This window comes from Lagopus muta, chromosome 19, assembly GCF_023343835.1.
Source record: "Lagopus muta isolate bLagMut1 chromosome 19, bLagMut1 primary, whole genome shotgun sequence".
Lineage (NCBI taxonomy): Eukaryota > Metazoa > Chordata > Aves > Galliformes > Phasianidae > Lagopus > Lagopus muta.
Genome location: NC_064451.1, coordinates 3,475,246 through 3,498,648, shown reverse-complemented (window position 1 = coordinate 3,498,648; position 23,403 = coordinate 3,475,246). Strand labels below are relative to the sequence as shown.

Here is a 23,403-nt window from a genome sequence, read left to right as displayed (position 1 = left end):
CACGAAGGGCTGCAGGATGCCATGAAGGGCTGCAGGATGCCACGAGGGGCTGCAGGATGCCATGATGCCTCACCGCAGTCTCCTGTTCCCCTGGCCAAACAAACCCAGACACTTCCGCTGCTCCTCACGCCTCTTCCCCTCCAAACCCTTCTAACTGCTCTCCCTTTGCTGGCGTTGCAGCTCCCGAGGTGACTCAGGAGACGGTGGAGTCCCTGATGCAGAAGTTCAAGGAGAGTTTCCGCACCAACACTCCCATCGAGATCGGGCAGCTCCAGCCCGCGCTGCGCAGCACTTCTGTGGGGAGACGCAAACGCCGGAGCCGACCCCGAGGTAGGATGGTGCTGGGATGTGTGTGCGTGGGGATGGAGCTCTTCTTCTGGGGTGGTGAGCAGATGTGTCTGCCCAGCGCTCTGTGGGAAGCTGGGCAGGATATACTGTGCTTTCTGTTTACTATTGGGTTTGTTTTTCATTTATTTATGAGTCTGAAATGTGATCTTTTATTCTGGATACGTTTTGCTGCGATACAGGCCTGGAGAGGGCTTTTTTTTTTCTTTCTTTATAGCGCTGTCCATAAATTATTCACTCAGTGTGAAGAAAACGTTCTGACTCTTTAACTGGTTTAAATTATTTGGTATGTTTTCTAGTCGTTATTCAAATCCGTGTAGCTGGATTTTAGTGTGGCCAAGAGGGGAAGCTTTGGGGTCCGCAGTGACTGCCTGCTGAAACTTCCCTGATTTCCTGCTCCAAATTCTTTTTTTTGTTGTTGTTGTGGTTTATTTTATGGTTTTATTTCGCTTTAAAGCACGTGTAGGCAAGAGGCTTTTGGTCACTAATAGAACAGCTGTATTAATCCTTTCAGCTGAACCTGGGAAGAGGCGTGATGCCTGCTGCTGGAGCACAGCATGAGCCAGCTGCCCCAGCACCCATCCCTGGGGGATGTCTCCTCCATCCCAACACACTGAGCTGGTGCTCCTTCCTACAAAACCTGTGCTCCACTTGTGCCACAGGGTGTTGGGGGAACGTCCTCCAAATGGTCTCTAGGGCAGGAGGAGGCTTTTTTTGAATGTACTCCAGGTGGTCCCCAAGGCAGAAAGATGTCTTCTGAGCATCCTCCAGAAGGTTCTTAACAGCCCAAAGGCAGGAGGAGGCCTTCTGAAAATCCTCTAGAAGATCCCTAGGAGGTCCTTATGGTGGGAGGACATCTGCTAGACATCCTCTGAATGGTCCTCAGGGCAAGTGGAGGCCTTCTGAATGTCCTCCAGGTGTTCTCCAAGAACACCAGAGCAAAAGGAGGTCTTCTTGAATGTACTCCAGAAGGTCCTTAGTGCAGGGGAAGGCCTTCTGAACGTCCTCTAGAAGGTCCCCAAAGCTCCAAGACAGGAGGAGGTCTTTTGGACATCTTCTAGAAGATTCCAAGGGGCACATTGGAGTGAGACCCATGGTGTAAAAAAGCATGCAAACCAAGGCAGCTCCAGCAAAGAGCTCCCCATGGTCCCAAGCTCTCCTTTTCCTCCTGTTCCTGTTCTTCTCCACCCTGAGGGCCGTGCCTGGGCACTGCTCTGTGCTGGGAGTGAGGGTTTTACAGCCCACATTTAATTGTCCCTGCAGTGGTTGGAGCGCTCCCGAGCATTAAGGTTAAATGATGATATCACAACTTACGATGTTTGCATTTTACATCCGATTGCAAACACAAACCCTTTGCCTCATTAATCCTTTGCAATCCTTTTTTTTTTTCTTTTTTTTTTTCTTTTTTTTTTTCCTTCCTCCCTCTAAATGAAATTGTCCGTTTGGGATGCATTTATTTCCCTCTAACAGCCACATGACAGTTCTGCTGATGGAGTTTGCATCCAACTTTGTTACTGGGTAGTGACAAGTTGGCCTGATGGATGCGTGTGTGTAATTATTTTCTTGTGGTTCGATTTAATTAATGCTTAACCTCATCAGAGTCCTACAGCTGGAGGGCTCTCTCTGCAAGAACTGCTCGCAGCCAAAGGATTTTCTCCTTTGCAGAAAGGCTCCAAAAGGTCCCTGAGTGCAGCACGGCGAGAAGGGAGGCCTGAACCAAACAGCAGCAGAAAACAAACAGTCCCAAACCTCAGCCCTAGAAAAACAAATCTCAGCTAAGCTCTTCCTTGCTACGTGTCCCCACACTAAGTGCATTTAAACTGCTGCCTATTGCTTGTCATTAAATCTGACTCTGCTCTAAGTGTTTCTAACAGCTCCGAGGAAGGTCATATTTTGCCAAGATGTGCTTTTATAAAAAAAAGAAAAAAAGAAAAAAAAGCACGAACCTTCTCCATTTACAGTACCACATAACTTCTTTGAGTGCAATGCCTTTTTCATACAAACTTTCTCCCCAGACGCTTTTATTGAGTGGAGTGCATTTAAGCTTTATAAATAATACAGGGAAGGAGGATGGTGTGAGTGCAGGTGCAGGAGGGTGGCTCCTGGCTGCAGGTGATGGTGGGCTCCACATTGCTGGGGCTGCACTAGGAGCCCTACACTTGCCGGGATGGGAACACGCTGTGCTGCATGCCCATTGCCATGCTGCTTGTCCCCGTGCCCCCCCTCCCAGGGCCAGGCTGTCCCCAAGGCCACTCCAGGACCAGGAGCTGGGCTAGGTGCTCAACACAGAGGGCTGGAGGTGGCCCTGGGGAGGTGGGTACACTCTGAGAGGGGTCTGGTGCCCTCTCCTGGGGCAGGAGCTTAAAAGCACCCTGGCCATCGGTGTGTTGGTGAAAGTCACCTTTGCGTTTGTAACAAGTCCCCAAAATGCAGCACTGGAGTGAGGCTGGTGGCTAAGAGCTCCTGCGCTCACACGCAGTTCTCCTCTGCTTTGGTAAGTGGGAAAGGTCTGTAGGTGCTTTGCTCTTTTAAAATAAATGCGTGATTAATGGACTGTTCAATCCGAGGCATGATTTAGTGTAGAGCAGGGCTGTGTCTTAATGTATTTTAGAGGTCACCTCTGTGCCATAATTGACCAAAAGCTACAGACCCCAGAACTGCAGCTCGGACAGGCTGTCCCCATTGCTGCTCTCCTCCCTTCTGCCCCCATCCCACTTTTTGTGGCTCACTCAGGGCATTCACCTCAGCCAGGTCACAGCATCACATCCTGCTCCTGTCGGGTTCTCCTGATGGAAGCAGAATGCAGTGCTGCCATGCCGTAAAGATTGGGGTCTTGGCAACTCCTGACAGCAGTCCTAAAAGCAAAATTCCAGAGAATCTGCCTCTCTTGCCCACCCGATGTCTTCGTGTCACAGCAGAGGGGCTGTGGGGACATTGCCACCTTCCTGAGCCACCAGGTGGGCTTTGTGGGACTATCTGGAGCCCTGGGATCTGTGCTCATGCACTTGGCCACCCCAAATCCCCAAATTACAGGGCCTGCCCAACCCCAGCTGAGCTGCAATGCATGTACCTGTTAATGATAGGATCCTTAATTGTGTGATCATGGGACGTGTTTGCTTTGGATCCCTCCGTCGCTCCCACCTAAATGAGCATCAGACTGAAAACCCACATCAGCACACGCTGCCCAGCACAGCAGCGTTTGAGGGCTGTTTGAGAGGATTAATGAGTTTGTCAATCTGCAAACAGGATTATCAGCAAGAGCACCTTATTGAGACGTCTGGCAAGTGCTCAATGTGAGCACCTTTCTGCCGTCCTTTGGGGCTGGCTTCATCTCTGGGTGCTGGGGGGGACACCAGCAGTGGGGTTTGGGAGTTGTTTGCTGTGCTTTAAAACAGATATCGCAGTCTTGTAGGTTTTGTGGGTTTATTTTTTTTGGGGGGGGGGGCGGGGGGGGATTTAGCAAAGTAATTGTGGTGTCAGCTCCCACTTGCTAAAAGTTTCAGTGCAGTGCTGCAGCACTCCCATGGTGCTGGCATTGTGCTGCGCCAGCACAGCTCTGCTGCTGCAGTACTGCTGCAGGGGGGCTGTGTCTGTGCCGCCTTATCTCCACCCACAGCACCTCATTCTGCTTCGGGATTGGGGTGGTGATCGGGGTCTGCTCCATCCCTGTGCCCTGAAAACCATCACCAAGATGAATCCCAGTGCCCGCAGCAGCTGGGCAGGATAAAAGCATCCCTGCCCTGATGGATTGGAGCAGACGTTTCCACCACGGGCTGGGGAGCTGCGCTGGGTCCCCACCTCCTGTACTTTGGCATCCTGCACGGTTCTGGGTAATCAGAAAATGCAATATCGCTGTCACCAGTTCTCCGAAGACATCCAGCCTGAGTAATGTAACATGTCAGCACCATCCATCACGGAGACGCGGGCAGCAAGCAAACACGGGGCAGCTGGGGGCCAGGATGTGGGCTGGCACGAGGCTGGGCCAAGCTGAACCTGGCCCTCTGCCCTGCAAAAAAGCGTGGGGTTTTGCTCCGTGCCTTTTATGCAGTAAGGCAGCACTGCTGCAGCCATCCCTGCTGCTGTGCCAGCACGGCTGCTAGCTGCTGGCCCTGCGGTTTGCAGCTTGTGTGGTGGGATGGGAGGGACCCTCAGATTCTGGGTTTGGGGGTCTGGAGGCAAAGCTGTGAATGGGGTCCCAGCCCCACAGCCACTGGCATCAATGCTGTTGTCAGCTCTGTGCTGTATTAATGCCCTCCTGCTGCTTTCTAGGACCCTAATAGAAATATCTCGGTAACACCAGGTAATTAATGGTCACACTTAAGGGCCCTAAATCACACCTGGTAGTAAAGCAGCAAACACCAGGCAGCATTTACAGCAGCGTGAATCACCTCAGAGCCCTTCATTCCCGTTTCTCCTCAGTGCCTCCCACCCTGGGCACTGCTTGGCTCCAGCCCTCGGTGCTGCTGGGCATGGCCTGAGCACAGCACAGCAAGCCCCTGCTCCAGCCCATCCCGTGGAGCTCCGGATCTGAAGGCTCTTCCACCCACCTCTCATCCCAGTGATGGAGAATTCCCAGGGCAGGAGGCAGCACTTTCGTTTTCTGTTCCCCTGCCAACAATCTGCGCTGCTGCCTAGAATAAAGGATTTTTTAAAAACAGTAAAATATTTTAATGGCGGTTTAAAGGCCCACTGTCAACCTCCAGGGGCCTCTTTGCTTGAAACTTTGTTAGGATTTCAGGCCTCCTGCCAGCGCTGCTTCTCATCTGTCTTTCCCTCTGTGTCACACGGAGGTGGCACACAGAGATGTCTGTGACTCCCACGTCCCCACTGTGTGCAGGGAGCAGGCAGACCTCAGTGCTTGGGAGCCAGCCCTGCACTGGGGGGTCCTGAATGCTCCTAAGTGCGGGATCTGTTCTTTTATTTCTGCTGTGGTTTTTCTGTGCAGTGAGCCCCTGAGATTCACTGTGCTGCACTGTGTGGGTGTCTCTGGGAGGAGCAGCTCTCGAGTGCGGAGGTTTTCTTTGTAATATCCGTTGCAGTTGTCTCGTGGTAGCAAACACGCCGTAAGCGTTTGCTCATGCTGCCATTGGCGTGAGGGCAATTAGGTATTGGCAGAATCACAAGTGATCAAAGTGCCTGGCCACCTCTGGAGGCCTCAAGGCACTGCTGCCCAGAGCTGTGGGTGCCCCATCCCTGGAGGTGCCCAAGGTCGTGGATGGGGCCCTGGGCAGCCTGAGCTGGTGGGGGGCAACCAGCCCACTGCGGGGGTTGGGGCAGGGGGTGCTTTGAGGTCCCTTCTGACACAATCATTCTGTGCATCTCTGATCTTTTCTTCTCTGTCACTTCAGGTGGCATCGGCTTTGGTCGCGCCAAAGGGAACTCTGGCTCAGAGGCGGATGATGAAACCCAGCTCACCTTTTACACCGAGCAGTACCGGAGCAGGAGGCGAAGCAAAGGTAAGAATTAAACAGCCACTCGTGCTGCAGGTGGCTAGAAGAGACAAAAGGGGCTGAGCAGCTTGACTGCACCCTTGGGTAATGCATGGCTGCAGGTAAGGATGATAGTAGTTTGTATAGGGACAGCATCCTGAGGTGCAGTGTTTCTGTGGTGCTGTGGGGTGTGGGAGCTGCTGATAGCTTTACCCAGTGATATTGTTGAAGTTCATTGTTGGTTTCTGGTATCAGTTATCTGTTTCAGCAGGCCAGGTCGTTGCTTCCAAGCCCCATTTCCCCATGGGGAATGCTGGGGATGCTTCCTCCACAAAGCTTCACTGGGAAGCAGATTCAGAGCTGTGCCATGGGCCTGCTCCCTCTGATTGCTTTCCATGTTCGAGCAGAGAGCAGCACACCAGAGCAGTGCCTGTACCCAGCACAGCACACACCTCCTTTTGTTCCAGTGATGAGGCACTGGGATAAATGCTTGCAACGTGTTGATTTGAATGTGAAATTACCTCAGCACCTGTGATCAGCTCAATGATTGCATGCTGGAATAAGTGTGTGCACACATGAATGTATTGTGTGTGTTCCTGCTGAAATGTGGGGACTCCATGTTTTCCTGTGTGTTTTAGAGCCACGGGAAATTACCACTGGGTTTAAAAGGAGCTTTGGATGGAAGGCCAGGAGAGAAGTCAAGGTGGAGTTACACTGCAATGTTAATGCAGCTGGATTAAGAGTAAAATGGTTTCTTGATACCTGTTCTTGAAAACAAGGAAGAAATGTGTTGTGTGGCACACAGTGACAACAGAAACAGTGCTGAAATTTGGTGGCACAAGTGGGAAATGCTCCCAAGTCCTTTGTTCTGTGAGTTACACTGCAGTGCTTGTGTGCAAGCCCATGGGTACTTTGGGAAAGTTGCTGAAGTTGGGTTTTCTCTCTTGTTTCATTGGGAAGGGGATCATTGGGTGCAAGCGAGGGGAAAAGATGTGTTGTAAGGGAAAGCAAATAAAGCCTGGCTTTCCTGCTGCCTCTGCACCTTTCCCATTGGGCCAAGTGCTCCATCAGTCTCTTGAAACCCCCTATAGCTACTGCAGAGACATCTGAGGTGTGTTTGTTTGAGCTGTTTGTTTATGCTTCCTTTACAGCAAGGAGAAGGGAACAGATAAACAGGAAGAATGCTTTATTTTCCTTTGAATACAGAGTTGTTCACCTGAGCAGCTTTGATGGCTGAGTTAGAAGGGAATTCAGGAGGCAGAGCTGGCTGTTAGATCTGTGTTAGGGATTGAGTGATGCTGCAGAAAGCAGCTTTGTTTGTGTTTGGTAATGGCTAAACAAGGGAATTGTCTTGAGTAAAGTCCCCATTGTATTTTCCTTCCTGTCTAGCTAAATTTTGCCATCACTGCGTCCTTGAAAGGAATTTTCCATTATCCTTTCATTGACTTCTTTCTCCCTCGTGGAAGTGAAGCAGTAGCTTAGTGGGAAGTCACAGTACCAAACTCATAATTACAGGTTCAGAAAGATCCATAATTGGACAAGATCATAATTCTAATGGAGAAGGACGCGTGGTCAGATGCGGTTAATTCGTACAGTGATGTTCCCCTATCGATTCTGTGATGGTTGTGTGTCACTGATGATGCTGCAAATAGTTATTGGGTCCGAGGAGAGAAATTCCTCTCCTCACTTTTGCAGATCTGAGCTCAATTACCAGCGCCATCATTGATCCCAGCCGGTGTGATGGCAAGTTTCTGCTCCGCGCCGTGCAGGTTGGCTGTGACTTCGTGCCGCGCCAAAGCAAGCTGGTTAAGTGGTCGTAGGCTTAATTTGTCTGCAGCAGAAGAAAAGCTGCAGGTTTCATGGGGCCCAGGGGTGTGCTTGACAAGGTAAATGAGCGGGACATTCCCATAGGTAAATGCTGAAGGAGGGCAAGTGTGCAGCTGTGTGAGCTGTCAGCCTGCTTGGTATCTCCACAGCAGCAGTCATTGACATTTACTTTTCAATGTGGGAATGCACAGAGGAGCAGTGCTGAGGCTGACTGTAGGGACAGATGCTGTCCCTCATTCCCAACTCCTTTGGATTCTCCAATTTTGGCTTTTCCCTGCAAACTGTTTGTTTGGACAAGAGGTGATGGCCTCAACTTGTGCCAAGGGAGGTTCAGGTTGGATATTAGGAAACATTTCTTCTCTGATAGAGTAGTGATGCACTGCCACAGCTGCACAGGGAGTGGTGCAGTCACTGTCCTTGGAGGTGCTCCAGAACCATGAGATATGGCATTGAGGGTTGGTGGGCATGGTGGGGTGGGTTGGGTTTGGACTTGGGGATCTCAGGTCTTTTCCAACCTTAATGGTTCTGTGATTTTGTTCTCGGCAGCTCTGTGCCCTCCTGATCTCTCCATCCCTATGGCCAGAGCTCCCTCCTCTCCCCTACTTCCCCCTGAGCCCTGGGGAAGCAGGGAACACCCCAGCTCCTTCCCAGCTCAAGGAGTTGCAGCAGGTGCAGCAGCTGCAGTGTGTGGAGGGCCCCATCTGAGGCCATCATACAGGAGCACCGAGGTCTCCAGGAGAGCCCAGCGCCTGGCAGTGATGCTATCCTCAGCTATCTGTCATGGGAGGGATCAGACTTTGATGCATATTCACTTCCTCCCTTCTCCAGAGCAGCACAGGTTATGTTCAGCCAGGTCCTGCTGCTGAGTTTGAGAGGAAAAGATTAGCAGCAAAAAGCAAAGCAGGAAAATGGGACCTAGTGCACAAATCCTTTCTGCATGATGCACAGCTCCTTATCCACCCCCACTGCAAAATGCATCCAGCATCCACCCGAGGGGACGAGCGCCCTGGGTCACTTTACCTTGAGCTGCAGCCTGGTGCAAGGGAAAATATCCCACTGAATTCCTATGCATTGCTGTCAGCTGGGTGCTGCTTACCTGTCCCCAGAGAGCTCCTTGGTGCTGCAGGGATGTGGGATTTGGGGATTGCGGGATGCAGGGATGTGGGATGCATTGTGCACTGTGGTGTGGGTTGCTGTTGGGTGAGGTCTTCCTGAACAAGGCATCCAACTGCTTCCATAACACACGATGCTGTGGAAAATTAGCACAAATTAGCAGAGCCCAATTATGCACCTTGGATTGGTGTCAGGCGCGTGTGTGCACGCATGTGTGTGCCTTGCTGGCTGGCAAAGTCTTCTGAGGGCTGTTAGAGAAATGAGAAGCCGAGCTTTGATCTGCCTCTGTATTTGGTGTTTAAAACAAGGCCTTTTATAAGCGAATATTAGGTATTCGGAGTCTGTTACATACAAGGAAGCTTCGCTTTGATCCTCTCCTGTCTCCAGAGGCGGCAGACACTTATTATTTCACGGGGAACTAAATGAAATGCAGAATGAAATTTGAGTAGTGCTCTCGGTGCGTGCTGGCCCCGGTGGGGCTGAGCCGTGGTGGTGGGGCAGCGTGTCACCGTGTCACCGTGTCACCCTGCTGCTGGCCTCTGTGTGCTGCATCCCTGCTCTGTGCCACTGCAGCCCGCGGTGCAGTGATTCCCTGTCAGGGATCAAACAGGAGACAGAAGGTGATAAAGCAAGCATGTCGTGTTTTTGATGCTTGCACCAGCGAGAGGAATTATTGGCGTGTCCTGAGCCTTGTGCTGTGCCCCAGCTCCTGCAGAGGGGGTTTCTCAGGGAAGGAAGGACGGGGCTGCAGGTGGATGGGACAGAGGTGGTGTCTTTTGCACATGTGGCTGGTTTATGGCATGCAGAACAATGCTGCTGGCTGCAGGGACAGACACCCGAGAGAGGACATCATACATGTATCACATTGTGGTGCAGGTCCTTACCTCTGGAGCACTGGTGTGCATCCCCACCCCACGCACAGCCCCACATGGTGCTCCTGCCCCACGCACAGCCCCACTTGGTGCCTCCTGCCCCGTGCTCAGCTCCACACTGGGCACACATGCAAGGCATGCCTTGCATCAGCAGATAAACCCTCAGCCCCTCATTCTTCCCAGCTCAGTGGCATCCAGAAGCTGTGCTGGGGAGAAGACCCAATGCAGGAAGCAGCTGCAAAGCGAGGTGCCGGCAATTAGAGCGGTCGCAGTGCACGGCAGCCGCAGGCTCTTTAACTTCCGCAGGCTGTGCCGCAGATAACGCAGTTACAGCCGCTCCCGGAGGCAGCACGGGCCTCTCCCTTTATTTATTTATTTTTGATGGTATCTGATGCAGCCTCCGCCGGTAATTGAGTGTTTGAGAGTGAAAAATTATCTCCCCAGCTTGGCCCTTATCTTGACAGCAAAGCAGCGCTTTTAATTTAATTTTGTTCCAAGCATGCGGGTAACAAATTTTCACTAATCGCTGCGCTGTCGCCCTCCGCATGGTAACAAGGCTCTGCTCCCCAGGTAGTCCAGCAGGGCAGAGGGGATGGCACACGGCGAGCTGCTTCTCACTCTGCCCATGCTGACATGTATTCCTTCCCGGAGCAATAAGAGTGCTGGAAGGCAGCGTGGGAAAGCTCTGCGTTGAGGAAACTGAGGCACAGCCGTGCCCCAACCCATTGGGAGCTCCTGCAGAGCAGGGATTCGTGTTGTGCGTCTCCTTTGGACATAGAGAGAGAAGGAAGAGTGGTTGTTTGGGGCTTTTTTTTTGCATGCCTGGTGTTAAAGCAGCCCAGCTTGGCTGAGCATCACCCCGTGTGCACTGTGATCCCAGCTCGGCTCACTGTCAGCAATCCTCCCAGGGCTGTGACACGATGCGAGCTATTGAGTAGATACTGACTACTTTATTTTTCCCTTTTTCCTGTAGGAAATATGTTTTTGTGGTGCTGGCTTGAAAATTGTTCTCCCTCCTCCTTGCCTTGAAGCCTCCCGCTCAGATTTGTGTTAGTGCTCAAATAGTGTAGAACTGGGACTGGAGTTCAAAACAGAGCACAAAAATGAGACCTTAATTCTGAGCGAAATGTTTCCATTGATTTGCATGAAAGAAAATTCCAGTGCAGACAATCTCTGACGTTATGCATGTAACTGCTTCTTTAATGTGATTTTATCTCGACTGATTCTGCACAGAGAACATGAAAGCAAAGCTGACTTCATTGCCTTTAATTGCCCGTGATCTGAGACATGCAAGAGAAGTGGCAGCACTGAAGAGCAAACTGGGCTGCAGGAATTTTCCCCACGGAGCTGCACGGGGAGCCCTGCTGGGACCCAGCAAGCCCTCAGCCTGAGCCGCCTCTCTCTTTTCTCTCTCTTTCTCGTCTGCTGTCCTGGTCCGTGCCAACCTGCAGGGCTCCTTTTTGCTCTCCTCTTTCCCATTCCTCCTCCTCCTCAGAGCTGAAATGAGCTCACAGTGCTGCAAGCTGCAGGCTCTGCATTTTAGAGCGAAGTGGGAGCGCTGCTGGAAACTGCATAAACACGAAGCAGATGCATAAATACGAAACAAATGCGTTTATTCAGTGCAGGAGCATTAACGCTCCAGAAGCACATCAGCAGCTGCAGCACTGCTGGCGTGAGCAGGAGCTGGGGTACAGGCTTAGCCCTGGGCCCAGGATTTCACTGGCCCCATCCACCCAGCCTTGACCTCCCCTTGCTGCCTCCCCTGCACCTGAAAGCCTGGTTTTCTTTTCCTGTGGCCTCCTGCACTTGGCTGATTGCCAGCGGGTAATTCATAAGTGTTAATAGCATTAATGTGATTCAGCGTGTTCTTAGCAAGATGAAATTCTCTCTAAATTCAGATGCATCTGATCTCCCCCATCTGCTGCTGACACTGGTCGGGAACCTTGCTGCAGTGATGTGCATCCCCTGCTGGATGCTGGCGCTGGGGCAGAGCGGTCCCTGCAGGGAGGGCTGGGGGAAGAGGTGCATCCCGAGGGACCCAGCGTGGGGCAGAGGTGGGGGGCAGGGAGATGAGACTGGAGTGTGGGGTGCTGGATGCTGAGAGCAGCCTGCCAGCACTGCCGCTAATCTTGATTGGTATTTGATTTGATTTAACATGATCTCCCGCTTGTAAAACACCTTGAGATGTTTCCGTGTGTGAGGCTGTCCTGGAAACGCTGTTGTACCGTATTAATGAGCCTCTGCTGGAACATAAAGAAGCATCATTAGGAGTGCTGAACTCGTCTGACGTGCAAAAAGCAGCGCACAGCATGGGCACACCGTGCACGGAGCTCTGTGGCCCGGGTGCCTGCAGCTGGGCTGCTGCTGGCACTGCCAGGATGGGATGTGGTGGGTGCTGGGATGCAGTGGATTCTCAGGTTGCAGCAGGCACTGGGATGCAGCAGGCACTGGGATGCAGTGGCTCCTGGCACACAGCTTGGCATGCCCGTGCTGGCAGCTGTGCAGCTTAGCTGTGTGTTGCTAAGCAGTCCCAGCTCTTGCAATGCTTCCCCTATCCTTGCCTTTCTCGGGTGGCAGAAATGCATGTTAATATTCGAGTAGCCTCGAAGCATGCTGTATTATGCTGTTATCGTGGGGGGGTGGGGAAGATTGCGAAGCTCTTGGCGTTTAACGCCCACATGTGGCTCACACTGAGGGCTGTGTGCTGATAAAGATGGGGTAATTAAAGTTTATTTTTTTTATAGACTAATCTCCCAAGTATGTATTTATGAGCCTGATTTAGAAACATCGTATTACGGAGAGCACGGGATATTTGTGTTGCTTGTAAATCCATACGTGGTCTGAGCTTACCTTTTTTTTTTCTTTCTCCTTTTCTTGGATTTAAGCAGCGCTGCCACTGTCAGACAGAAAAGAGCCTGGAGTTTCGCTGTACTTTCCCCCCCACCTTGTTCATTAGATGAGCAAGGGAAAGTGTACAAAGCAGTGAGTAATTAACTGCACGAGCAAATGATATTGCATAGGAGGCACGGTGCGTTTGGAGGGGCTGCTTGCAGAGTGGCTTTGAATTTATCTTCATCTTGCAGGAGGTGCACAGTGTTCAGGGGAGGGGGTGCTTTGCAAGCACCAGCACAGTTCCCTTTTCTTTCCTACCTCTCCCTCGCACAGCCTGGCAGGTTGATTCTCCCCATTTGATAGGATGTGATTCCTCCTGCCCACCCTCCTGGTTCGTCCCCCTTTGGTTGTGGGCACTGCTGGGTATTGGGCTCCTGAAGCTGCCCCCATTGCTTTCCCCCCTGCAAGTTAGGCTAAAACCAAGGCTGAGCTCCACCAAAACCACCTAAGGCACAGCAGAAAGCTGATTAATTAAAAATAAGGAAGGAGCATCTCAGGATAGCAAGAATTTGCTAGGAATCTAGGGAGCAAGCTTGGTCTTGGCTGTGCCCAGACACAGCACAGCAATCGTCATCGTGGGCTTTTTGGACCACAAGCTGAAACTGTGATTGTGCACTGGGGGCTTCAGGAGCTCCTGAGTCCCATCTTCCACCTGGGGAGGTTGTGCATTCCCTTCCACACCTCCTGTAGCTGACGGCTGATAGCAGCCTGTTCTGTGCAAGCACGTTTGCAAATCTGCAATTTAAACACTTTCCTGGAAGCCCAGAGATCACAGGGGGAGGAGGGAAGTGCCCGAGCACAGCTTCTCCTGCAGCGCTGAGCCGCGTTGGATCCCACCCCCAGGACAAGGGAGGAATTATTCATTTTGTTTCACATCTCGAGCCGGAGCGCGCAGCCCTGCTGAACCTGTTGAGGTTTGTTTAGTTAGCAGTGGGTTGTTAAGAATACATTTGTGTTGCTAGAGGGCTGCCGCTCAGCTGGTTACCTCCAGATGGGTGTTTGAGCACAGTGCAGGAGTGCTTATGCTGGAGCATCAGTGGTGGGATGGAAAACAGGAGCGTCCTTCTGCTGAAGGAGCGAGGGAAGAAGCTGCTTTTCCATCAGGCTGTCTTACAGCTGGCAGCAAACTGTCTGTGAGCAATAAAGAGCTGAGCTGGAAAGCACAATGCTGCTCGAGCAGAAGTCCCATAGCCTTGGTTCAGTTGGTGAAAGCCAACTGCAGGCAGTTCTGGGGGTCAGTAATCAGCGCTGTGATGGAAACAAGGGAGGGGGGGAGGAGCTGGGAAGGCAGCTGGAAGAGAACTGCAGCAGTGGTTCTCCCCTTGGGCAGCCAAGCTCATGCTCATGGGGATGGAAAAGGCTTTTGTTTGGCTCATGCTCCTGTGCCCCTTTCCTCTTAGTGACTGGGAGAGAAGCAGCCATGGGGATGGGATGGGGGTGGGATGGGGGTGGGAAGCTCCAGAGCCCTAATCCAGCTCTGCTCTGCAGCAGGGTGCTGAAGGCTGCCACACATACCTGTGGTTCAGGCTTTTTGTGAGAAGGGGATAATACTCCCCTAACTCATAAGGGATTTGTGATTTAATGTTTGCAAAGCACTTTAAGACCCTGGATTGAAAGGTGATTTATAATGGTAAAATCCAGTGTTCTCTGTTCTATTGTATACTTGACTGTGTCCAATTATCTCGATAGCAGCTTTTTTCCATCTTTTTTTTTTCTTCTTGCATGAGTATCATAACTCCAACCAAAAGCTGGGTCTGTGGCAGGCACAGTATGTCCTGGGAGGAAATGAGTTTGGAGGTGCTAATTTATGCTGATGATACAAATAAAGATTGGGAAGGAAAAAAGGGCGTTGAGGGGTGAAGGGCAGAGATGGGTGTTAAAGCTGTGAAACAGTGGGAAAGCTGTTTAGATGCTGCATGCGTAAGGGAAGTAAAAGATGCTTTGTAAATAATCATTTTGCTATTCCTGTTGTCACAGGGCTATGGGGTGTTTTCCAGCAGATCAGCCACTCCTCCTGTCCTGCAAATGCCAGGAGCAGGGAGGCTTTGGTGAGGCATGCTGCTTGCCTGGAAAGCACAGGCTGTGCCCTGGGCTCCGCCAGTTCCTTGCTCTGGCACCAGCATCTCTAAGCGGATTTGATCAAATTATAGGGTGAAACACACGAGTGCTAACTCGCTGGATGCATTTCCCGTTCAATTTTCAAGCAGATGCTTTTTAAATCTCACTTTGCTGATGAAAGAGTGAGAGCAGGGAGCTGGATCTGATTCCAAAGATAAGGACGCGTCCTCGCCTGAATCCTGAGCAGTGGTGCAGCCAGGAGAGCATGGAGCAGATCTCGGGTTGGTGCTTCCCTGGGGCCAGGATGCTGGGGCTGTGCTTGTGGGTGGGTAGCATTGGCTGGAGAACATTTCTCCTGGTCCCCTCCGTCAGCAGAGTGTGGCTCCTGTGCTCCTAGTCTGCTCAGAGCAAGAGCATCTCCTGGGACAGCTGGGTCTCTCCTGTGCGTGGCTTCTTTACCTGGTCTCACATCCTTCCCCTGCATTGCCTGGGGTTGGGTCTGCCCCACTATGCTGTAGCAGACCTGATTCAGTCATCCTAATGCTGCTGGTGACTTTGTCACTCTCTAAACCTGCTGTTCGAGGCCAGGTTGGATTGGGCCTTGGGCAGCCTGATCTGCTGCTTGATCTAGTTAGTGGTTGACAGCCCTCCCCACAGCAGGTCTCATGAGGTCAGTTTGCTGGTTGGACATGGTGATCAGTTGGAGATCTTATCCAGTTATCTTGTTTCTCTGATTCTGTAATTCCATTGGTTTAAAAAAAAAAAGAGAATAAAACACAAAGCAACAGACAAGGCTGGCCACGTGTGCAGGTATGAGGCAGGCACAGAGCAGTGAGAGGTTAAGGAATGTCCCCATGGATGGCTTCTCGATGCAGCTGTCCCTTAGCCTTGATGTCCAGCACATGGCCTTGGAGCTGGGGACAGGTGACCACATCCCATCCAGGTGCCAGCTTCAGAGGCTCCTCTTTGTGCCAGGAAGTATTAAGCTGGCACTTGCAGCAAACCCTCCTGTGAGCTGCTTTTCTGAAGATACCATAAGCTTCTGTGACTGACAAAATAAAACTTCTTTTTGTAATATCTGCTGCCTGTAAAAAGTGACTGGCTCTGTAGATTGCTTTGTTGTTCATCCCAGTCCCTGTGTGATGACTGAATGTTTATACATGCTTGTGTAAATAATTAACACTCATTGATGCTATGTAAAATCTGCAGGCATAGATTTCTCCTGGTGCTAAGTGAGAAGAAATGGTGTTCTGGTGCTGGCTGCCCTTGGATTTGGGTTGGGTGTTTTTGTGACTTGATAAAATTTGCCACATAAACCCAGGCTGATGAAAACTGCCTGCATCTTGGCTGGTGGGCCCTGCAGGACCACAGGTAGAATGTGATGGGAAGGATGGGGTTGGAAGGCTCCAGGAGCTCTGGTCCTGGCAGTGCAAACTGGGGAGCTTTGGGGCTGAGGCTCGAGTCAGTCCCTCCTGTGGCTCCCACCTCTCTTTCTGCCTTCCAGGTTCGATGAAAAGCCCTGTCAACAAGACAGCCCTGACTCTGATTGCCGTCAGCTCCTGCATCCTGGCCATGGTGTGCGGCTCGCAGCTCTCCTGTCCACTGACTGTCAAGGTGACGCTTCATGTCCCCGAGCACTTCATTGCTGATGGTGAGAGCCCATGGGCACCCCCACCCCTTAACCCCTCCTCACAGCTCTCCTAAAACCTCCTTAAGTATGCACTCAGCAAGAGAACCACACCGTGGAGCTAAACTTGCCTCTTCTACATTGCACCTGTATTCTTGTTATCACTGTACATATCTGGTGGATGTTCCTGTTTTCCCCTGGGCTTGTCGATGAGCCCTGGGAGCAGCACAGACAAACTCCTGTCCTGCAGCAGCTGAGCTGCTCGTCTCAGCCCCTTGCAGCAGCACAGAGTGGAATTGCTAGTGTTTGAGCCAAGGCAGAGATGCTTTGAAAAATTAGACAAGGGCTGCTGTCACTATTTATTGCTTTCTCTGACTGGGCTCCTTGCATTTGTTGTGTTTCGCTGACCTTTTCTTTATAATGTGCAGCGAGCGTCAAGTGCAAGTTTTCAGTAAGACGAGGGCAAATTTCATTTTCTTCCAGCCAACGAAAGCCATTATTCAGTCGGTTCCAATTGCTCAGCTCCTGTGCTTGCCGTGCTGCTCGGGGCATGCTGAAGGTGGGTGCAGCTTCTCCCTGCCAGGAACCCACAGCACCCAGCCCCACACTGGGGTCAGGAAGGAGGGCAGGGAATGAATATGTTGGGGATAGGAGTGTACATGAAGAGGTGCAGTGGTGGTGGAAGGAGCAGGGCTTAAAGCAATGCCCCATGGCATAGAGGAGTTCCACAATCTTTTTAAAATGGGTTTCATCCTTACTAAGGGTGGTTTCTTCCTGGAGTTAGTATGCATATGTAGGAAGTCACTGCACTGTAACACAGAGCTCTGCCCAGCCTGAGCCTCACCACATCCGTGTGTCTGTGCCTTTAAGGATGCTTTTGGGGTGGCACTTCTAGCCCAGGAAAGGCACTGTGGGCTCGAAAGCTGAAATAAAACGTAATGCTGCTGCTTAGAATTGAAATGAAAAGCTGAGCCTGTGCTTGTCACCAGGAAGGGAGTGGCAGTGCAAATTATGCAAATACGGAGAACACTCAAATGGAAACGACAGTGAAATACCAATAAAACAGATTAATATCCTCAAAACTGGGGGAAATGGGATGATCTCCAGTTCCGACTTAATGACTTTTCTAAAGAGAAAGTGGCAGGAGGACTGGTAAAAACGGTTTGGAGAAGAATTAAAATGAGCTTCGTAATGAAACTGTAAAATATAATTACAAACTGCAAAAACTTTAAAAATATTCTTTATGAGGAACAGTCAAGTTCTTCACAGAGAAGCAGTGAAGACATTTTGCAGTGGCCATCAGTTTTACTGAAATCTCATCATTTAATGCAGTGGCAGAGTCCTTCGCCTGGGAAGGGAAAAGCTCTTAAAGTTGTCCCTTCTATTTGAATAACAACAAATCCCAAAGCAGCACCAAACTGGCAGCAAAATACTGTGAAATATTTAAAGGCATCACTGAGCTGAGCCCGGTTTGGAAATTGCAATGGCACCCAGGAAAACATTGCGGGCTGTGTTTGCAGAGATGGGGTGCAGCTCGGCACCAGAGATCCTATCCTGGTGGCAGACAGGGGCTGTGCTCCTCTCTAAAAACCAGGGTGACTTTTTGGGTTCATTTCCAAACGCGTGGGGCTGCTTTTTACCTGGTTGCCAAATGTTGGGTCTGGGGACATGGGCATCACCACGTGGAGCTGGGAGGAGCACGGCCTCAATGAAGCTGGGAGCTTGGGTCAGGCTGAAGCCTGCTGCACCTAGCAGCTCATAATTCTGTTGTGCTCTTAAACAGTCTGGATCCTTAAGCTCTTCTCCTTTGTATTTGCATGATGGTGAGGCAGGCTAGGTGAGCGTGCAGGGCAGCATATTCTCTGGAGATGTTCCTGCATGACAGAAGGGTGCCCACTAATTCCCATTTGATGACAGCATTGCAATAGATGCCAGCAGCCAAGGAAAATCTCACAGCCGAGAAAGAGGCCACCAGCACCTCTGCAGGAAAGGCCAAAGAAAGACAGGCTGAAAGCCATCCTGATTCTAACAGATGAAGGCTCAGCTTTGAAGGAAACTTGAAATAGACACGGGCCAGCTCTGGCGCGCCAGGATCCGAAGCCAAGAGAGAGGAGGGAGGGAAGCGGCCCCAGCATGTCTGCAGCTCCCAAGGAGAGAAGCTCTTCCTGCAGCCAGCAGCAGCAATGGGAAAAGGAGCTCCCAAGCCTGTTGGAGTCACTAATGGAAAGAGGAGGGGGGAAGGACTGGGACCAGGAGCCAACTGGCAGCAAAGGCTGGGAGAACAGATTACCAGCGGCAGTATTAATAACCAGCCTGTCTCTATTGCCCTTATTTCTCTCTCTTGGTTCATTTTCCTCCTTTTGTTCATTTGATGGGTTCTCCCCCCCTCTCCTCTCCCCTCTGAACAATTATTGCCTGGTTTGTACAGCTGCTCTGTCTTCATTTTCCAGGGCAGCCAGCTACACGAGGACCTGGCACAAGCTGCTGCACTCTGCCATGTGCTGGCAGGGGGAGACTGGGGGCCCCCCAGGAACACGTCTGTGCCCATCAGTCCCCAATTGCAGCACACTGCTTTGTGGGGCCGAGGAAGGCACTTGCTTTGTCCCTGCTTTTCATGCTGCAAGACATTTCGTTAAACCAGCGAGGATAGGAACATTTCTTTTCCTCCTAAGATGACTTGAGCATCATCTGCCCCCTTCTGCAGCATCCACAGAATCATAGAATGGCTTAGGTCGGAGGGGACCTTAAAGGTCATTAAGCTCCAGTCCCCTGCTTTGGGCAGGGTTGCCAGTCACTAGATCATTCTGCCCAGTGCCCCATCCTCTGCAGCATCCTCCTTCCCTTTCTCTAGGCTGAAGGGATCTTGTCCCCGCCATGGCAGCAGCTCGGGCATCCTCTGGCTGCACCCAGCAGCAGGCACCGTGCCCACTTCAGAGCAAGCCTGAATTGATAGGAAGGCTCATGGTGGCTTTTATGAGGATTTGGAAATGCAAAGCATTATTTAGAGGAACATTTAGCAGCATCAAAGTGGGGAAAAAGAAAAGAGAGCCCCTCCATCTGAGCAATAAAACCCCTTAGGAATATGTTAGCCACTCAGCTCTGTGCATTCATGGGGACTTTTTTCTTGTAAGTAATCATTCAAAAAATAGAGAAGGAGAGCAATGGGAGCTGCTTGCAGGGAAAGCAGGGATGGAGAAAGATACCCTAGAGGACTTAGCCTGGAGTATGTCCTTGCTGCACAGCAGTTTGAAATATAGTATCAATTAAAGCTTCCCGTTTTTACAGCCTGCAAAGGGGTTATATATGGTGTGGGTGGATGTTTGTATCTGGATACTTTAGTGGGAGAGGTAAGCGAGGTCCACCGCTGCGTACGGAAGGAAGGAAGAGCTACATTTAGCCAGGGGCTTGTAGGGTTTCATGTTGTAAGTGGAAATAAAGCAAAGGACATAAAGCAGCCTTCTGTCACTTCAAAGACATCTCAGGGCATTTACAGCCTTCTCCCCTCCTTGTGGGAGACGTGTGCCAGAGAAAATGTGGTGATGCCTCTGGGACGTCATGCAGCTCAGGTCAGTGTGGTTTATGGAGGTCAGAGCAGAGCCTGTGCAGCTGTGATGCAGCCAGCTCTGCTGAGAGCACCGATGGCTGCTGCTGCAGCTCCAACCTGGGGGTGAATGTGGGGATGTCCTCCTCCAGCTCCTGCAAGGAGAGGGAAAGGAACGCAAACCGAGCACCTCTGTGCACAGCCCTCATAGGGCAGGTGAAGCCAGGTGAGCACCAGAATGGGGCGTTGCTACTTGTGACTGCGAAACCCACAGTGGGTCCAAGGAGCTGGTGAGGTGGAGGGAGCCATGCATGTGGCTGTTTTTTTCCAAGCTTCGTGCATCTGCATCTGCCTGCCTGAATGATGACACTGTGAGATTGTCACGCACCTGATCAGTAATTGTTTTGTCTGAAGATTATTTATTTCTTTCCCTCCACAACTGTTTCCTTCAAGACGCCACTGGAATTGGATGCTGCTATTAGCAGCTTCTGCTAATTTTCCCCAAAGATCGACAGAGCTCTGCAGTCTGCAATTGTTGGGCTTGCAACAACTTCTCATTTTGGTTTTAATTAAATTTGTTGCTTTAAATTGTTTGCTTTTGACATCTCCTGCTCAATCTTGTGCAGCCCTCAGAGGTGACCAGGCATTAGGTTGGTTCCTCTGGTGCTGGCTCGTGTGGGCTCAGCACGTGCTGCGCATGCGCTCGCATAGAAATGAGCAGTATGAGAGATGGGGGCGGTGGGGAATTGCCCAGTGCTGGGCTTTGCTTTGCAGTGAGGAAAATCTGGAGACGCTCACTGATTTACAAATGAAGCATCCCCACTTTGCACCAGAAGAATGGAGGAAAGGCTCCAGTCTCAAAGGTTTCCATCCCTCAGCATCCCCTGGGAGCAACCAGGCTGCTGTGCTCCCCAGCTGGTCCCCGCCTCACCAGCCCCCCTGAAATCAATGGGGGAATGGGCTGCTTTGAAATGAGACCATTTGCTCAGCCTGGAGTCTTTCTTCTTTAGAGATGCTGTACAGAGATGTGGGTCAGTGCTTGGGCAGGAGCGGCAGCATCCCCTGGCAGCCTCGCTCTGCCTGCCCCAGACGTAACATCTTTTGGCGAGGTGGCTGTGTTGGGGCAGCTCTGCAGACTGCATTTGATTTCATCAGCTCTTAATCACTGGGTCATCTCCTGCCTGCCTTACAGCTTGCTCTCGCTCCCGCGCCTGCTTGGCTGGCAAGAAAATGTGAGCAAATGGCTGCAGCATTACCAGACATGAACTCTAAATATTAACATCAATTTATAAACTGTATCAGCGTGGATCAAAGGGATTCCAAGACGGTTTTACGGCGTGAACACTCTTTGCATGAGGAACTAATAAGATTCTGTAGGCTGAAGTACATCATGTTTTTATCGTGCCTCTGACAGGCTGTGATCCTGAGCTCTGCTCGTCCCTGTGCTGGGGCAGCTCTGTTTGCAGGGGAAGGCAAAGCCTCCTCAGTCCTCAGCAGGGTGTGTAGGAACTGAACAGGGGGATTGGTGCTGGTGTTTGTCTGAGGTCAGCGGGGGCCTGCTGGGAATTGTGACATCCTGAGAGAGGCAGAGTGTGTCCATCACTGGAGGATGGCATCTCCCATTGTATACTGAGCTTGCACCAATGCCATTTGCCCTCTAATCTGAGAGGGACAGCAAGGGGAGGGTGCAATAGGATGTACTGTCCTTCACCATCTAGCCTCTAGTACTCCTCCATGGAAAGGAGAGATGCAAATCTTAGCATCTGTATTTGCAGGATGACTCTTTCCTGGTCTCACCAGCATGGCAGTGAGTTGGGCGTGGGGAGCTGACTGAGGTCAGCTTGGGGACCTGGCTTAGGTCATGCTTGCTTTTGTACAGAAAATATGGGACACCTGCAGTAGCAGCAAAGCAGCAATGTAGATAGGATTTTCTGAGGCTGCATAGCCAGGAGCATGCTGCGCTGTGTTCTAATTCTCCCAAGTGGTGACATTGGTGTTGCTTAATCTCGTGATGAGCAGCTGGTGGCTCACTGTGGCCCTATGGCACGTAGGCTTTGCATGTTCTGCATCTTGGCTGTGTTTTCTGCCTGAGGGGACATTTGGTCTTTGCGCTGGCTGAAAAATCTCTTGCATTCACACACACTTGATGTTTCTTAAAGCTTATCATAACTCATCCATCAGATACTTGGTGGAGCGATCAGATTTAGGCAGGATTTCCCTGAACTCTCGTCCAATATCTTGAGTGTCTCTGAAGAAGAGCCTCTGGCTGGAGCGTGGGAGTGGGAGATAGGAAGTGCTGAGGGAGAGCTGCATTTAGATATCTGATCTTTGTCAGCTGTTGCTTGCCCAGATGCCTGCTGAGGACACAGATGTGTTGGTACTGGGCAGTTGCGGTGTCTTGGTATCACCACAGAGCAGGCAGGTTGGTTCCTTAGCTGTTGGAGTTGTGGGCTTGAGCCCGAGTCTTGCAGAAGTGAGGGCACAGCACATTTGCATGTGGGCGTTTGGGTTCCTCTTGGGTTTGAGAGAAGGCTGTATGACTGATGGCTTGCTGTATGAAATGAAACACAGGCGTTCTTTGACAGAAGTTCAGCCCTGGTGAAATCTGGACTGATTTCCAAGAAAACTCAAAGAAGGGATCTGTCAGAATTATCAAGCAAGTAACAATTTAACAATTAAAATGTAACCCTGCTCTTCCCACAGGAAAGATGCTTGTAGCCTTTGCTGTAATTGCGTACAGGTTTGTATCACTAATGTGCTTCTGCTGCACCAAGGTGAACACTGAGCCGATCAATGGCATTTGTAATGCGTGGCCATGGGCTGGGCAGCCCACGGTGTGCATGGAGCTCAGGTGCCAAAAATGCCTCCTGCAGCCGAGCCCTGCGTGGTGGGAGCTGCCTTCAGCTTGGCTGAGAGAGAAATAAAGACAGGAAAGGCGTACGTAGAAGCTTGTGTGGTTTTAAAGGCTTACTCAACTTTCTGTTTAGGCGTTGTTTGGGAGAACGCGTTAGATAAACAGAAGGGAACGTCTGGGGTGGGTTTGAACACGCTGTGATCCTGTCCTTAGTTTTGATTGAGGAGAAAAAAATTACAGAAGTGACTTGGCAGAAATGAAATGAGTCCAAAATTCTCAGGCTTTGTGCTGAGCAGAGCTGGAAAGTTGGGTGCTGTGTCGGTCCGTGGGTGCAGCCCTGCCCCTGCTGCTTGGTTCACTGTATGTGTGTCCTGGGAACTGAATGATTGCCTGGCTCTTGGTTCAGTTTCCTGGAAGAAAATGAAGAAACAAGAGTTCTGTATCCTCCAGTACAAGGATGGGAGAGCAAGAGCTGATCAACAGGAAGAGCCGATAGGGGAGGAGTTGTCTCTATGGGAAATATTCTTTCAAGTTTTACAAGAAGAAAGTGTCCTAAGAAATCAAATCATGCTTTGTACCCATAGGGGATAATCCTTCCTGTGGTCTTAAAAAAAAAAAAGAGGAATCTGTAACAGGATTATAATTGTGAGATGGTATAGGGATGGATGCATTATTAGCAACCTGTCGTACGACCTCCTGCAGGGTTCTAACACCAAATACTAATTTTAGATGACAAGGAGTTTTGTTGTCCAAGATACAACAAATGGACCCAAGAAGAAAAAAGGAGTGGAGGGAGGAAGAAACAGAAATTCTTCACACACGCACAAAAATATTTGATCTCTTCC

General features: G+C 50.9%; 1 protein-coding gene across 4 annotated transcripts in view; it reads left to right on the top strand.

Annotated features, from left to right (window-relative positions):
• The window catches only part of ASTN2 (astrotactin 2), a 264,246-nt gene that overhangs the window by 68,630 nt on the left and 172,213 nt on the right, over positions 1–23,403 (top strand). For 3 of the 4 annotated variants that reach the window (XM_048965614.1, XM_048965611.1, XM_048965613.1), the window contains exons 4-6: positions 181–330; positions 5,694–5,801; positions 16,041–16,187. In XM_048965614.1, coding sequence (XP_048821571.1) covers positions 181–330; positions 5,694–5,801; positions 16,041–16,187 — 405 coding nt within the window. Of the gene's footprint in view, positions 1–180; positions 331–5,299; positions 5,451–5,693; positions 5,802–16,040; positions 16,188–23,403 lie in introns of those variants that run through there. The other variant, XM_048965615.1, reaches the window with a different exon arrangement.